The sequence below is a fragment of the Anguilla rostrata genome, chromosome 17 (genome assembly GCF_018555375.3).
Source record: "Anguilla rostrata isolate EN2019 chromosome 17, ASM1855537v3, whole genome shotgun sequence".
NCBI lineage: Eukaryota > Metazoa > Chordata > Actinopteri > Anguilliformes > Anguillidae > Anguilla > Anguilla rostrata.
The window spans coordinates 27,142,193-27,156,140 of NC_057949.1; the positions used below are offsets into that span (position 1 = coordinate 27,142,193).

General features: G+C 39.2%; 2 protein-coding genes and 1 long non-coding RNA gene across 8 annotated transcripts in view; 1 reads left to right on the top strand and 2 right to left on the bottom strand.

Annotated features, from left to right (window-relative positions):
* scpep1 (serine carboxypeptidase 1) overlaps window positions 1-13,948 on the bottom strand; it is a 397,664-nt gene that overhangs the window by 348,628 nt on the left and 35,088 nt on the right. The window lies entirely within an intron of this gene.
* Window positions 1-13,948, bottom strand: part of LOC135243712 (uncharacterized) — an 83,749-nt gene that overhangs the window by 67,814 nt on the left and 1,987 nt on the right. The gene's annotated exons all lie outside the window — the stretch shown is intronic.
* On the top strand, window positions 5,816-8,930 carry cbx8a (chromobox homolog 8a (Pc class homolog, Drosophila)). The gene is made up of 5 exons (XM_064315707.1): window positions 5,816-5,994; window positions 6,124-6,167; window positions 6,523-6,588; window positions 6,722-6,788; window positions 7,331-8,930. The coding sequence occupies exons 1-5, from the start codon at window positions 5,926-5,928 to the stop codon at window positions 8,165-8,167; spliced, it is 1,083 nt and encodes a 360-aa protein (XP_064171777.1). The 5' UTR covers window positions 5,816-5,925; the 3' UTR covers window positions 8,168-8,930.

Genomic DNA, 13,948 nt, shown 5'->3' on the forward strand with positions numbered 1-13,948 from the left:
AATCAAATACGTCAGTTCGACGTCTAAAATTGGGGTGCAGTATTATTGCCGATGTTTTTCTTTTAGGATAGGCTATTGTCAGTTTTTTTTATTTGTCCAATTCAGGGTTTATATACATGAAACAACTCTCACGAAAACAGATATCTTAACATCAATCTATGTTGGAGTGTAAATGGACTGCAAAAACGTTGGCCTCCGATAATAGGCTACAATTGAATAAAATATAGGTTACAATTTAGCCACTTGCCTGCTCGCATATAGGCCACATCACGCACAGAACTGGTAGGCTACGTAGTCACTCAGCCTACATATAGTTAAATTGTCAAATAGTGCAGCGGACAACCTTTCCCGGAAAAAAAAAACGTTCCTCTTCTTGCTCACGGGTCTGCATATTTTTTTCAAAATTGAAAAGAACGTTGTGCGAGGGAATCAATAACCTATCGTAAAAAAGAAGGACACCTAAAATGATAATAAATTGACACCATAAACAGTTCAAAAAGAAAAAAACATGGAAATGTTATTTTCAGATTTCCATTTTAACGAGCTGTAGTATAATGCGGCTGACTAGAAAAAAACCTTAGTAACTAAAACGGCAGAGATGAGCTTCCAATCAAGCACTTAGCTCAAAGATCTGACCTTGACGTGATTACAGTCCAGTGTTATATCGTTGGCTGATCCAGAGTGAGACATTTGTGACTACTAAACATGACAGAAAAAATTGTAGGCCTACAGTGACTTTAATGTCGTCCTGTTTCCATTTTAGGGTATTTTCGAGACAGGCGACAAAATCATTTCCTGAGAAAAGTTCCACATTGAACCAATTGTGTGTCCTAGGTTGCCGTATATAAATATGCATATTATGACAAACATATTACACCGTGTAGCAACCACACTGCAGGAGCTACGAAGCGTCACGAGATGCCAAATTGATACACTGACAGACATAGTCTGACACACACACAATATGCACTTTAGATTTTAGAATCACCATATAGAGTACTCTAAGCTATAATAGGAGCCAGTCTTGCTACAGTAGACTAGTTATAGCCTAGTGTTTCATGCTTAAAAGGCCATGATATACCGGCAATGTTCTATGCAATTTAGATGGACAATATTGCCTGCAAGGAGAATACGAAAACAGGACATACGTCGGTGAGTGGAACATTGTGGGCTCCAAGAAATTAAGTATGGTGGATAAAACAGTCTTCGTCATTCATTTCTGTGGGCAAAATTACCCATCTGCATTGCCTCCAAATGTTGCATGTGTGTCGTGGCCTCAAGACTGACGTCACAATGATACCATTATTGCACATTCTTCAGACAGGCCTATAATAAAAAAATGTTTTAAATCTTTGCAAGAAAATTAAATGTGACGGTCCTTATAGTATGTTAAGCAATAGATCTACAATAGATGCACAGCCTACATAATCCTTTCAGATCACTTTGGCCCTTTATAATTACGGTACAGAATGTGTAGGCTAAACCAGATTTTAAAAATGTATTTGGACGCATGATCATATCTTAATTTCTAAATGGAACATAATACCATATATTCCTTTACCATTTTACCACAGGCAGATACCATTACATTAATGTATTTTTCAAATTTGACTGTTATGCTGACATATAGCTAGATTGCATAGGTGGTTCTAAAATAGTTAGGGTAGTGGTTTGAGCACCTAAAACGTTCAAATGGGCCATATATAGTATATAGACCTAGCCTATGTAAACCTCACCTGAACCACAAATCTCGGTACAGATCACAGCTTTCACTCTCTGTAGAGATGTCTTTTTTTTAAATCACAGAGGCAGCACTCTGTAGTTCTGTCGATTTTAGTGTTAGGTGAGGAAAAAACAATATGTTATAAGGGATGAGAAAATAGGCTATGCACCTGATTATTAACACAAGGTTACTAAATCTCCCGACAGCACAAGGATGTCATTTTGAAGTAGTGAATAACGTCATAAATGCAGCCTATTTGGAGATTTAAGAATTTTTCATTCGCTATAGGCGTTGTTCTTCAAATAAAGCACACCGCGTAGTTTCTGACACTCGAACTCACGGCGAAGGAGGTTGCCCAGAAACCACCGAACCAATAATATTCTAACAACTCGGCTGCACCCATTTACGGTTGTCGCCATTGCCGCACTGCAGTCACAAGTAGACGAATCACCCACTGCACCATATAAGGATGTTCGTGTACGGTTTCAGTACGCTGCCTGATCGACATAGACTACAAAAATGAGCCTCTTTCATATCGAAATGTCGGATTAGACGGATTAGAATGATAACCGAACATCATAAATTAGGCTGCTTCTTATGTTTTCGATTATGAGCACACTGGTTCGTGCGTGCCTTTGTCTCACTGCAGGCCGTCTTTCCGTGGATTTTCATAGGCTGTAGCCTAGACGTTTCTGTCTGGGGTAGCACAGAACGGTGTAGGCTACGCTAAAGCCTAGCGACTGAAATAAACCAAAATACACACACAAATGGTTTAATGTTTGTCCGCTTTCTCCGACCGTAGTGGCCTTATAAGAGGTCCTTCTGTACCGTGATATTTGCCACATACTGTAGCCTATAGCCGAGCTGTCCCGTATCGTTTCAGTCGAAATGCATTCTGTTCTTTTTCCACCTTATACCGTCAGCATCCCTCGCATATGCGTCACACACGTCAGAGTACATTATAGAGGTAGGCTACGCAGTGAGATCAATTGCTAAACTGAATTGTGCCTGAAGAAAATTATGCCGATAGCTTCGCTACATAAGCACAGAAATCATACTGCCTTTTGTGCAGGTTTTTAATTTCGGCATGAAATTTCCACAGAGAGCACATGTATTAGGCTAATGGCGACGCTGCGTGGAGCTACAACTGCTCTCTCGCTCTCTCTTTCTCTCTCTCGGCACTGTAGCCAATCAGTGAAACTAATTTCATATTAATAACATGAATGTGATATAAAAATGAACACTAGACACTTAATACAACTGACACTTTTCTGGCATTTAACGTCCGAAAGCATTCACCAATAAAACGCGAATGGCATAACATAATGGAAACATAACTTATCATAATGGTAAAGACTATTTTGCACGAACGTCTAAAATATATGTATACAGAGAATGACAGCAAAAGGGTTAAAAATTTATTGTAAAAAGTAAAAACGTATGTATGCAGGCCTATGGACCAATTAATGACAATTATGATAACGACGACGACAACACTTTCAGAAATAAAGGTACAAAGGAGGTACATTTTTGTTCTTTAGGAATCAAATTTTCCAAATGTACTCCGACAGTACAGTAATGTTCGATTTGAGTACTAATACATAGCTTTTATAAGAACAAAAATTCCAAAGAATTATGTACTGCTGGCTACATGTACAATTTTAATGGTTTCTACCTTTACAGGCACTTTTTCATACTTTTTTTATGAACGTGGACAATACACGTCAATAGCCTACATCGGAAGGCCATGTGAGAAATAGGATAGTGCTATTTTGGCTTAGTACAATCTTCATAAGCTAGTTCAAGCTTGATTACAATCAATATAATTACCAACACAGCCCATATCAAATGATGCGGAGATACACCCGAAAAGAACCATCATTTAATCGATTTGGGTTTACATCTAGTGTTATCTATTACTAAATACATTCTGAGTAATTGAAACATCTAGTCTCCTCAGAACGTTATGACATGCACTGAGCAACATGCGAGGTAAGAGCAGAAGACTTCAGTTATCTGTGTAGTTTTAAGTTCCTGCCACGTATTATTAATTCAATAGAACTACTTCATAACTGTGTTTATTTCTTGAGATGATCACTAATCACTACCCTCGTGAATGCACAGACGCACTCTGTCACACACGCGCGCGCGCGCACACACACACACACACAGTTCTCCACGCATTCACATTAATATAATCTACAAAATAAATTAAAATTATGTTCATAGACTGTACAAACGAAGGAAAGAAGCTATTTTATTACACAATTTAATATGCTGTCGGTACTGACTTTTTGTGAAAAAATCCAAATCGATTTCATTGTAAATCCCCGAACAGACTTATAAATTAATCAGTTTTCGGAACCCATAATGTATTTAGCCTGTTAAAAGCATCTCATTATCAATTTTAAGACAAATGAATACCCATTTGGAACCTGCATGTTTTATATGACAAATTACATTTCTGTACGAATAAGTCTGGATTATTATTATTATTATTATACAATCCACGTTAAAATGTTTTTATTAAAATGCAGCCTAAATTCCTGAATAAAGCGTTGACAACAGCAAAGGGGTTGGGCTATTTTTTTATTTTTGTCTTCATGCATCTGAAAATAAATATAGGCCATTATGCCTGTCATAATTCAGTAACGGCCATGTTTTCTGGCTCTAATAAGTTGTCATATGATTGCAGTGTGTCAAATAAGCGCCTGTGATTCATGAGCTCGATAATGGAACGTGATTATTTATTTATTTATTTATTGGTCTTCGAGTACCAGCTATTTAAGGCTCGCTGTTCATCTGCATATGTAAATAAATAAATTGTTCATAGAAATCTGTCCAAGAAATCTCTTTTCGGTTTTGTTTGTTTATGTTTTTACGCGGTTATTTGATTAGATGTAGATTCTAAATTCATACTGAAGTTGTGAAACGTCTAGGCCTACGCGGAACATGCTAAATAAATAAATAAATAAATAAATTTTAAAAACCTTTTTCAAATTATCTTATAGACTTCATTAGACTGAATTAATGATCGCATCTAGGCCTACTGTGGCATTCGGTAGATTGCAGCAAAATTTTACATTTAACATCCATAAAATTGAATAATTTATTCCTTGTCACGTCGAATACAATAGCACCAAATGCAACGCGATTCCGTAGACTGACGTCAAACATAATTCCAACTTTTCCAAGTCAGAAATGAAGGTATGCCAATTATGGATTAAATTTCTAGTATTTTCCACATAGGCTATGACACGCCAATAATTTAAGACAATTTTCTTTAACAGCGTTGGCAAGTTCGTAGCAGGGATGCAATTAATTGCGTTTCAAACGGTGTCCTAGTACGTTCACAGAAGAAAGCAATCTGGCAAGCTTGCATTTCGCTTAAAACAAATAACCTACTGGGATATTAAAAAAGTTCATGACCAAGTATCGGCTATTAATCGGAAGTTTTAAGTATAGCCTACCGTTCTTCACCAATTCCTACATTATGATGAAACTGTTGATTTCATTGCAGCGACAAATGGCAATATACCTTTCATCGTTATTACCTCCAATTTGAAGACAACCAAGTTGTCTCATACAGTTTTGCTACTGGACGGCTATTATTTACAAATTGGAAAGTCACCAATTATTTTTGAATGTTATAATTATTTTGAATGTCAAATACTGTTTAGCAGTTTAACTCCATTTACTAACATTATTTCCTATAGTCCAATGTAGGCTACTTTTAATTAGAAGGCCTAGCTTTATTTAGGCTAACGTAGGCTACGTTGCTGAAAAAGAACAAACAGAATAGGTAGCCTACAGTGTAAATAAACATTATTGAATGCTGGAGAATATTAGATTACACTAATAATGAAAAAAGCCAAACCAACCTCACATTAACTTGTTAAAATGCTACAGAGTAGGCCTACAGAACATAGTCTACACTATAGCCTACTCAATTATGATATATTTTGTGAACAGCCATCGCTTCCTCTTGATTAAAATCTAAAACCTCCCCTCCTACACTTTGCAACTCCATACACGTAGCAACAGCTGAGCCAATGTGCTCCATATAAACGGCTCCACCGACAGCACCCCCTTAGCAACGCATTAAAACGTGATGACGTATTCTCTGGTATGAGTATTATGGGTTGTCTGGAATTAAGCAGGCGAACGTGGAGAGAGAAAATATAAGCGAGATAGAAGTAAACATGGAGCTGTCGGCTGTCGGGGAAAGGGTGTTCGCAGCAGAATCCATCATCAAACGGCGGATACGGAGAGTATGATAACCATCGTAATTCACAGCACATTCTATTATAATGCAAACAGCGTGTTTGCACGTCAACATCATGACATTCCTGTCTTGCTAAAAAAGTATTTTCTCCCCCCTTTTTAAATCACATTTGCAGGGTCGAATGGAATACCTGGTGAAGTGGAAGGGCTGGTCTCAGAAGTGAGTTGCCGTATCAACTGGCTAACTAGCTAGCTGTTAACTAACATTACGAATGTTATATTTGGTTATTATGTGATCGTTCCGCAGCATCAGTTCGCTTTGCACTTGTATCACGATGGCTATCCAGCTTGCTGGCTCGACGCAATTTTAAAGCTCGCTAGCTGGCTAGCTAACTAGCAGTTTAGCTCGTTGGCTATAGCTGCCATCAAAAAATATAGGCTACCCACTGGCTAATGAAACAGTTAGCTACCCAGCTAGCTCCTAATGTATTCCTATGTGCTTGCCGAAAATGCCGTTGCAGTGCATTTTTCTTGGTAGCTAGATTGTGACAGCCCTCTTCTCGTGTTTTGCATAGGTATAGCACCTGGGAACCAGAGGAAAACATCCTGGACGCCCGTCTTTTCGCTGCTTTTGAAGAAAGGTAAGGAAGCTACTGCGGAGGCCATTAGTAGTCGGTAACGTTAGAGTAAATGTAAACGGTAGCTAGCCGTGGACTTCCAGCCACACACGCACAGACCGAGATGCATGTACAAACGCCAGTGTCCTATTTACAGAGAGCGTGAGAGGGAGTTGTTTGGGCCCAAAAAGAGGGGACCGAAACCGGAGACTTTCATATTAAAGGTAAGATAGCTAATTGTTTATATCATGTCACATCGCGAAATCGTTACTCTAGCAAAATTAATCTCAGATTGGATTTTTCTGATTTTAGCTAGCTGGGCAAGAAGTAGGCTATATGTTGAACAAACTAAGATATCTGGCGATTATTCACTTCGTGCCTAGTATCTGGGGGAAAGACCCACAGTTGGAATTTTATTATTTTTGTCGCAAAAACTGCGAATAACTTTTACCGTTAGGCCTTGAATAGCCCTATTTGGCTATGCCGGTGTAATGACTGTGACTGTGTAACTGAACTCCAAGCTGGCAAATAGACCCTACAACAGTTACACGCAGCTGGGCTATCGTGGTGTATAGCTACTATAAATATTAATGATAGACCAGGACTGTACTGATGAGTTAATTACCGACTCAGACTAGTTCATTTAACCCTTTCCGACATTTAGACTAAAGTCTAATTTGCCCAGCTGTAGCTAGCATGTTGTGAAATCATTATTATTTATGTTTAGCTACTTGGCTGATAATCATTTGTTGTTAATTTCTCATAGGCTCAAGCTAAAGCGAAAGCCAAAACGTACGAATTCAGGAGCGATATGACCAGGGGTATTCGGGTTTCATATCCCGTCCCGGAACCGGTCGTTACACCGCGAGCTCGCGAAGGGTTAAGGACCATAGTACCCACTATTTTTCCGCCGAGTAGTATCAACAGAGGGGAGAGCGTGCGGGTCAGACCTCCGGAGCCGGAGCGAGGCCAGCGATCGATGGGAACGCCACGGCAGATCTCAGAAGGATTCGTCTCGGCGCCCAAGAAGAGGGGACCGAAGCCGAAGCTACGTTTCAAAGACAGTTCTAATATCTGCCCAGCCCACGAACCCGGCAAGACGAGTAGGTCAGACGCCCAGGTTAACTTTGGGCCATCCAAATTTGCTAAACACGGTCTTCCCGAGGCTGAAAACTCAAAGTTGAGTGTTATACAACTGCCTCAGAGGCACCACTCGGATTCTAATTATGTCAAAAGGCAGCTAGGATATGCACCCAGTGGAGGTACGATAAACTATGGCTGTGCTAGTGGGCCCAGCCGAAAAGGCTTGGACTTCCCCCATGGCAGGACTAAAGAGGGCTCAGGTGGCATACTGGCTCAGCCCAAACTGCACCTTTCAAAAAGCGCATTTCATGGATCCGACAGCTCTTCACAAAGGGAAAAGCCCGAAATTCGTGCCAAAATTCCAGTCGCCAGGATATTTGCGGAGCCCTCTGATGACTCCTGGACCCCGTGTCTGAACAACATTGAGAAGGTTGTTGTGACGGATGTGACATCAAACTTTCTCACTGTGACCATCAAGGAGAGCAGCACGGATAAGGGATTCTTTAAAGATAAAAGATGATCGTTTCATTTTCGTTTTTTTTTTTTGTTCCTTCCGTTTTTAAAGAACTCATATTGATTTTGTTTCTCAGTTTAAAAAAAAGAGTACATCCTAACTTAATCATTTAACTTCTGAAATTAATTTTCTATTCAACTGTACATTTAAATATCATGTGAACATGTGTGTAATAAATGTATAACTTGTATTTAATGACCAAATTAAACCATGTCCATAGGCAATGTATGCCACGAATAACTATTTTTCGTAAAAGATTGCACGTACCAAATTATTTTACCTGTATGAAACGTTTGTGCTTAAAGATGAAGTTGCTTTTCAACTGTAGTACTTTTGATGTGCTTAGGTAGCAGCAAGTAACTTTTGTCTACTTTGTTTAAATAAACTACAGGTGAGGAAGCTGATTTCATTTCACAGATATTTTGATTCTGTGAAACCAATTCGAACATTAGTTCGAATTCATTGAAATGATGTTGGCTGAGCCACACACCTTTTTAATAGTTCTTTGAAAACCAATCCCTCTTCATATTTTAGGTCTGCATATTTCATTTATAGAAGATGTAGAGTGAGTAGTCATTTTAGGCTATTGGCATTACTCTTGTTTTAAGGGAAACAATAACATATGAGGTTACACAAAAGGAAAAAGCTTACTGTGACCTTGTCTAACATCATTCATTCTTTCTTGTCTTTATTTCCATATAATCCTTGCCTTGATTTCCCTTGACATCCATGTAATGGAGAAGGTTTTTATTAAAACAATATTACGCAATTGCCTATTGAGAATTCAGTGTACGCTTCCAGGAAACATCCTTGATCCTTGTGATGCCCTTTTAGCAGAGGAAAAACAGTAAGTGATTTGTGATATAATGGGTTGCTGACTGCCACAATTAAATAATTGCATTACACTGTACCGTTTTACCTCCATAGGCTACTCGAAGAGAAACGATTATTCAGTGATACGTGTTTCAGCATATCTGAAGGGCCCGCTGAATCCGCACTCGGATTGTGGCAAGAACTTCAGGAGTTTAACACATCAAAACGGAACTGTTTATTTAATCTCATCAATGCGAGAAAGTCTCACCGAGATTAAGACGGCAAAACAAACCCGTTTTGGCCAATTATTAATTTTTAAAAAATATACGAATTAAATTACTGATTAGCCTACCAGTTGAGTCATCAAGAAAAAACGGTTTATGAATCGGGGCCACTGAATCTTATCCAAATGGCATAGTTTTTAATCAAGCAAACGTTTAACTATCCAAGACGACCCTTCTTTGAAGATCAATTGATTTATCCTGAAATGATGGCGGTATTCATCATATTCTCCGAAGCTAGGTCTATATGTTCTTTTGCAAGGCTCAGTTTAAGGAGAAATAGCACGTAGCCTATACTCCGAATGGAAGAATGGACACCTGGCTTATACCAATCATATTATATGATTGTCAGAAAAAGATATAGGCCTATGCTATAAAAAATGCATAGGCTACCTTATCTAGAGGCCAAGTCATTTAGATCATGCATCTGAAAGATGCAACCATTTTCTGCAACAAGCTCCGTTACAGTTTCTTATTGCTTTATTGATCGGTTGGTTGCTTAATTGTTAGGTAGATATAATTATAAAGGGGAGTGCAAAATGCTGTAAATACTGTACGCCCAGCGCTGGAAAACCTGTAACGGAAAAAAGTTTGTCTATCTTCCAGTCAGTAAAGACGAAACCATGGAAACAACTCGTTTGAATTCAATTAAAAAAACTGGCACTGATCAAGGCTGATATAACTTATGCCCGAAGACCGAGTTGGCGAATCGCAGGCATAAATATTTACGGGTTTTTCCCAGGGATTTTCACAAATGGTGCTCAGCGCTTGTAAAATGCAAATAGTGGTTTATGTTTGACGTATTTGAAAGTGAAAAGACAAACGCAACCCTGATTCAATCAACCTAGCTTGATACAAGATGAGTGTACCACCGGCTGATCGACGGACAATAGAAACATCTGTGAGAATTTCACATATATAAAACAATAAATGGGGAATGAAATCGGGGTAATCCATCCAACATACAAAATATAATAAATGTATGAAGGCTATGTTGTACTAAGCGATGGAGACGATGGGTGTATTTTTTTTTACCAGAAACATCCTACACACAATTTGTAAATTAAGTACGTTCACTTAACGAAGTCAGCATTTATCGTTGACGAGTCGCACTTTCATTATTTCAAATGTAGGCCTACTGCCCTGCTCCTTATACCATTCACGCAACATTGACGCTTGCGTCATAATTGTTGTAATGTAGCCTACTTACTGCACGAATTAAAAAAATGTATTATATGAATAGCCTATATAACGTCAGTGTTAAGAATGAACAAGTTATACGAGATCATTTATTTCGGCTCATCGCGGCCAGCGCAAGTTACATGTAATTACAAGTTTGAGACAAAAGGAAAATACACTTGAAATGATATTTGCAAAACAGACGTTGTTGTCTGAGGATACGAGGTAGGCTACGCTGTAGGCTACTGTTTTGTCACATTGTGTATAAACCTTGGCTGCCAGAAATGAATCCGAAGGGTTTCTACCGAGATTTTGGATTTAAAATGTAGCACCAAAACACTGCCGTACATTTTTTGCTTCAAGCTCAATGGAGTTAGATTTATTTAATGCGCTTTGCTCTCTATCAATGAAATAATCGACAAAGTGTGCCTAATGCGATAGCATTTCAGAAACTGAGATTTAGAGGTCGGCCGTCTAACCTGAGAATTTAATAAAAATGACAACTGAGGATCACATAGGCTACTGCTACCTCATTTTAGTTTGGAAAGAAATATTATTGTATAATTGTTAAAAGTACTTTCAATATGTTTACATTAATTTACGGAGAAAATGTGCATAGACCACATTAACTTAAACGAGAAACGCTCTTTTAGATGAAAGCACGCCGACTGCTTCTGTTTGTAGGGCGACGCATTGTTTGTATAATAACCGGATCCTTTTTGTAATGTGAAATGTTTACTGCATGCAGAACGAGTAGGGAATCCACTTTTGGCAAATAGGACTGAATTCAATTAACATCTGTCCATAACGCTTCACAATGAAATGGAACTGTTCATCCTCACCGACGGTGTGGTTAACTCGGCAATCACCGAAATGGACATGCCTCAGGAGCCTTTATTCAGGAAAAAAAAAGTTAAGGATAAATGTTGACTTTGTTTAGAAAGAGAGTGCCATCATGTACTGCCAGGCATTAGTTCTTGCAGGTTTTGCAAAACTACCTAGCTGTAAGTAGGAAAAAAACAGCTTTTCTGCAGATAAACCAGCCACAATCCAAGGTTAAATAAGTTTAGGCCCAAACTTTGTCTTAGGATCACAGACGATAGGTGCGTAGGAGATGTAGGAGAACCCTACATCTCTATACAGTACAAGGAGCACCTGAGTGAATTCACATCAGGTGTGCAGGAGCTGCAGGATTTCTTCTAGAGCAGGCCAAGTGTCTGCTTTTTCTGACCACTAGCATGTATACTCTGCTTTTACTGTTTTTTTTTTTTTTTTTTTTTTTTTGGGGGGGGGGGGGGAGGGTTTTGTCTACTCTGCTGTTTGTTTCTTTGACTCTCTCCGTCCTGCCATTTCCAGACCTGCACGAACATCTGTCTGACAACATCCGTCAGTTTGACAGGCAGCAGAAACAAAATGGGCGCAAATCCTGGGTTCCGCACACCGATTTGTCCATTTACCAGTCCCTTCTCCCTGCCTTTTTCATTTGCTGTCACCTCTGCAAAGGTCAACTGTTCTCAACCAAAAATTAAAAACCTATAAATCTATAAATCTCACAAGCTGTTCTCTACCTTCTCTTCCCTCCACCTATCCACCACCTCCATCTTCTCTCTTCTTCAACTTTAATGAGAAAGTTGCAGACATCCGCAGCTCCTTCAGGACTACTTGAAGCTACCTCTACTCCTTCTCCCACCCCCTGCTCCTTCCCTCCCTCTCCACCTTCACCTCCCCTGACATCCTCCCATTGACCACCTCCCTGCTGAACTCCTCCTTATCTTCTGGATGCTTTCCCTCCTCCTTCAAGTTGGCTCACATCACCCCCCACCAAAGAACCTACTCTACAATTATAGTTTGGTAGTGAAACATCCATGCATCTGCTGCTAAAGTTTTTATCTTAATTTTTACACCAGCCAAATTGATCATTGGCAGGCAGTAAGTTACTTACATAACAGCAAAACAACCGACAATTTGCAGCATTATGAATCAAGGGCATATTACGCATGCCAGAAGTCAGAATGCAATATATCCATCCTGCTACACTGCAGTATTTAGTAGTTGTACAAGGTCAAAGTTCAGGCAAGTGAACTGGTGGTTAGTTCCAATACAGTTGGACTTGCATGTCTGGATGTCTCCACTATTTGGAAGATTTTCTATCAGCAAATATCTAACAACAGATGTGCATTACTGGCTCTGATTTAGCTTTTTACACATTACATATAGAGACTGGAATTAAAATATATCAAAAATGGTCCAAATCACATTCTGAAATTTAGTTAGAAATTAAGTGAAAAGGCTCATTCTGTAAATTGTACTAGTGGATCGTTTCGTTATCCCAGAAAAGTACACACAAAGTGCAAGATGCCCTCTCCTGTTCACCAGCGTTACTTGGACTGGATTTGTGGTGGAGCTGCTGTTGTTTTGCGGTTTGTTTTTCTCTCTGAGGGTCCCCACTCTCAGAAGAATTCCATCCCAGCACAATGCCACGAGAAGCTCTTTTTTTGTAGAGTAACAAAGTTCCCATTCACCGTTCGCTCTCCCCGGGGAACTGGGCTCCGAGACCACGTGACACAAACGGGGTCTGGAAATCGACCTGGCTGCGTAAACACAGACCCGCTGGCAAAGCAGAGATTTTTATTTATTTATTTATTTATTTACGGCAGGCGGAACACCAAGCGAAATTTTGATTTTTAAATAATATTTATGACATCTGTCAACAGCTGGTCTCTGTCGTCTTCAGTACGCTTTGTGACCAGGCTCTGGGTCAAATGGAAACGCACGTTCCCTCATATACATATTTTGAACTGTTAATTTCAAACGATGTTTAATACTTCATCAGCAGCCTAACGCAGGAAAGCAAGAATTAACCGGTTGTTTCAAATGAAACAATGACCCTACATCCCTTCGTTCCCTTTAGCCCTGTGATGTAGGCTACCACCCAGCTCGAAGAGACCGAAAACGTCGCGTAACCTTTGCGAAAGTGCGGATGGGATACGTCTATTATAAACTGTGGAAGAGGCTATGTTAAAAGTCGGCCGTAGACATGACTTCCCACCAGTTCAACTGCAAAACGTAGAGTGATTCAGGGTCTGTGACTCAATTTAAGACGTTCCCGTGGTTCGAGTGTTTGTGGTTTTTGTTTTGCTGGAGAAAAACGCCACTTAGTAGCCTACCTCTGCACGCAGATAAAACCTATTAATCATTTCGACACGTAATTTTCTCCACCGCCGTTTCACCCCCTAATATTTTATGCATTTACTTGTTGAGCATTGTCGTACGCTATGCTTTTAATTACAAATCAGGCGTAGCCTACATTCAAGTAAAAGGCAGAGACAAGACAAATCACATGAATTAAATAAATAAATCTAAATCTAATCTAAGTCCAGTATTGTTTTTGTATTTTGTAATTTCAGCTAGCCTAAGCATTTTAATAACATTCACACTTAACGTTCCACCAACCTCTTACGCACTGCGCTCTGTCTTTTGAATTTTTTTTTTTAACAAATAAATAAATAAGATT

Excerpts from the sequence above, each read along its gene's own strand:
- cbx8a (XM_064315707.1), top strand. The coding sequence starts at position 5,926 with ATGGAGCTGTCGGCTGTCGGGGAAAGGGTGTTCGCAGCAGAATCCATC. Across the intron at positions 6,589-6,721 it reads TTCGCTGCTTTTGAAGAAAG|AGAGCGTGAGAGGGAGTTGT; the intron begins GTAAGGAAGCTA and ends TCCTATTTACAG. Across the intron at positions 6,789-7,330 it reads CGGAGACTTTCATATTAAAG|GCTCAAGCTAAAGCGAAAGC; the intron begins GTAAGATAGCTA and ends AATTTCTCATAG.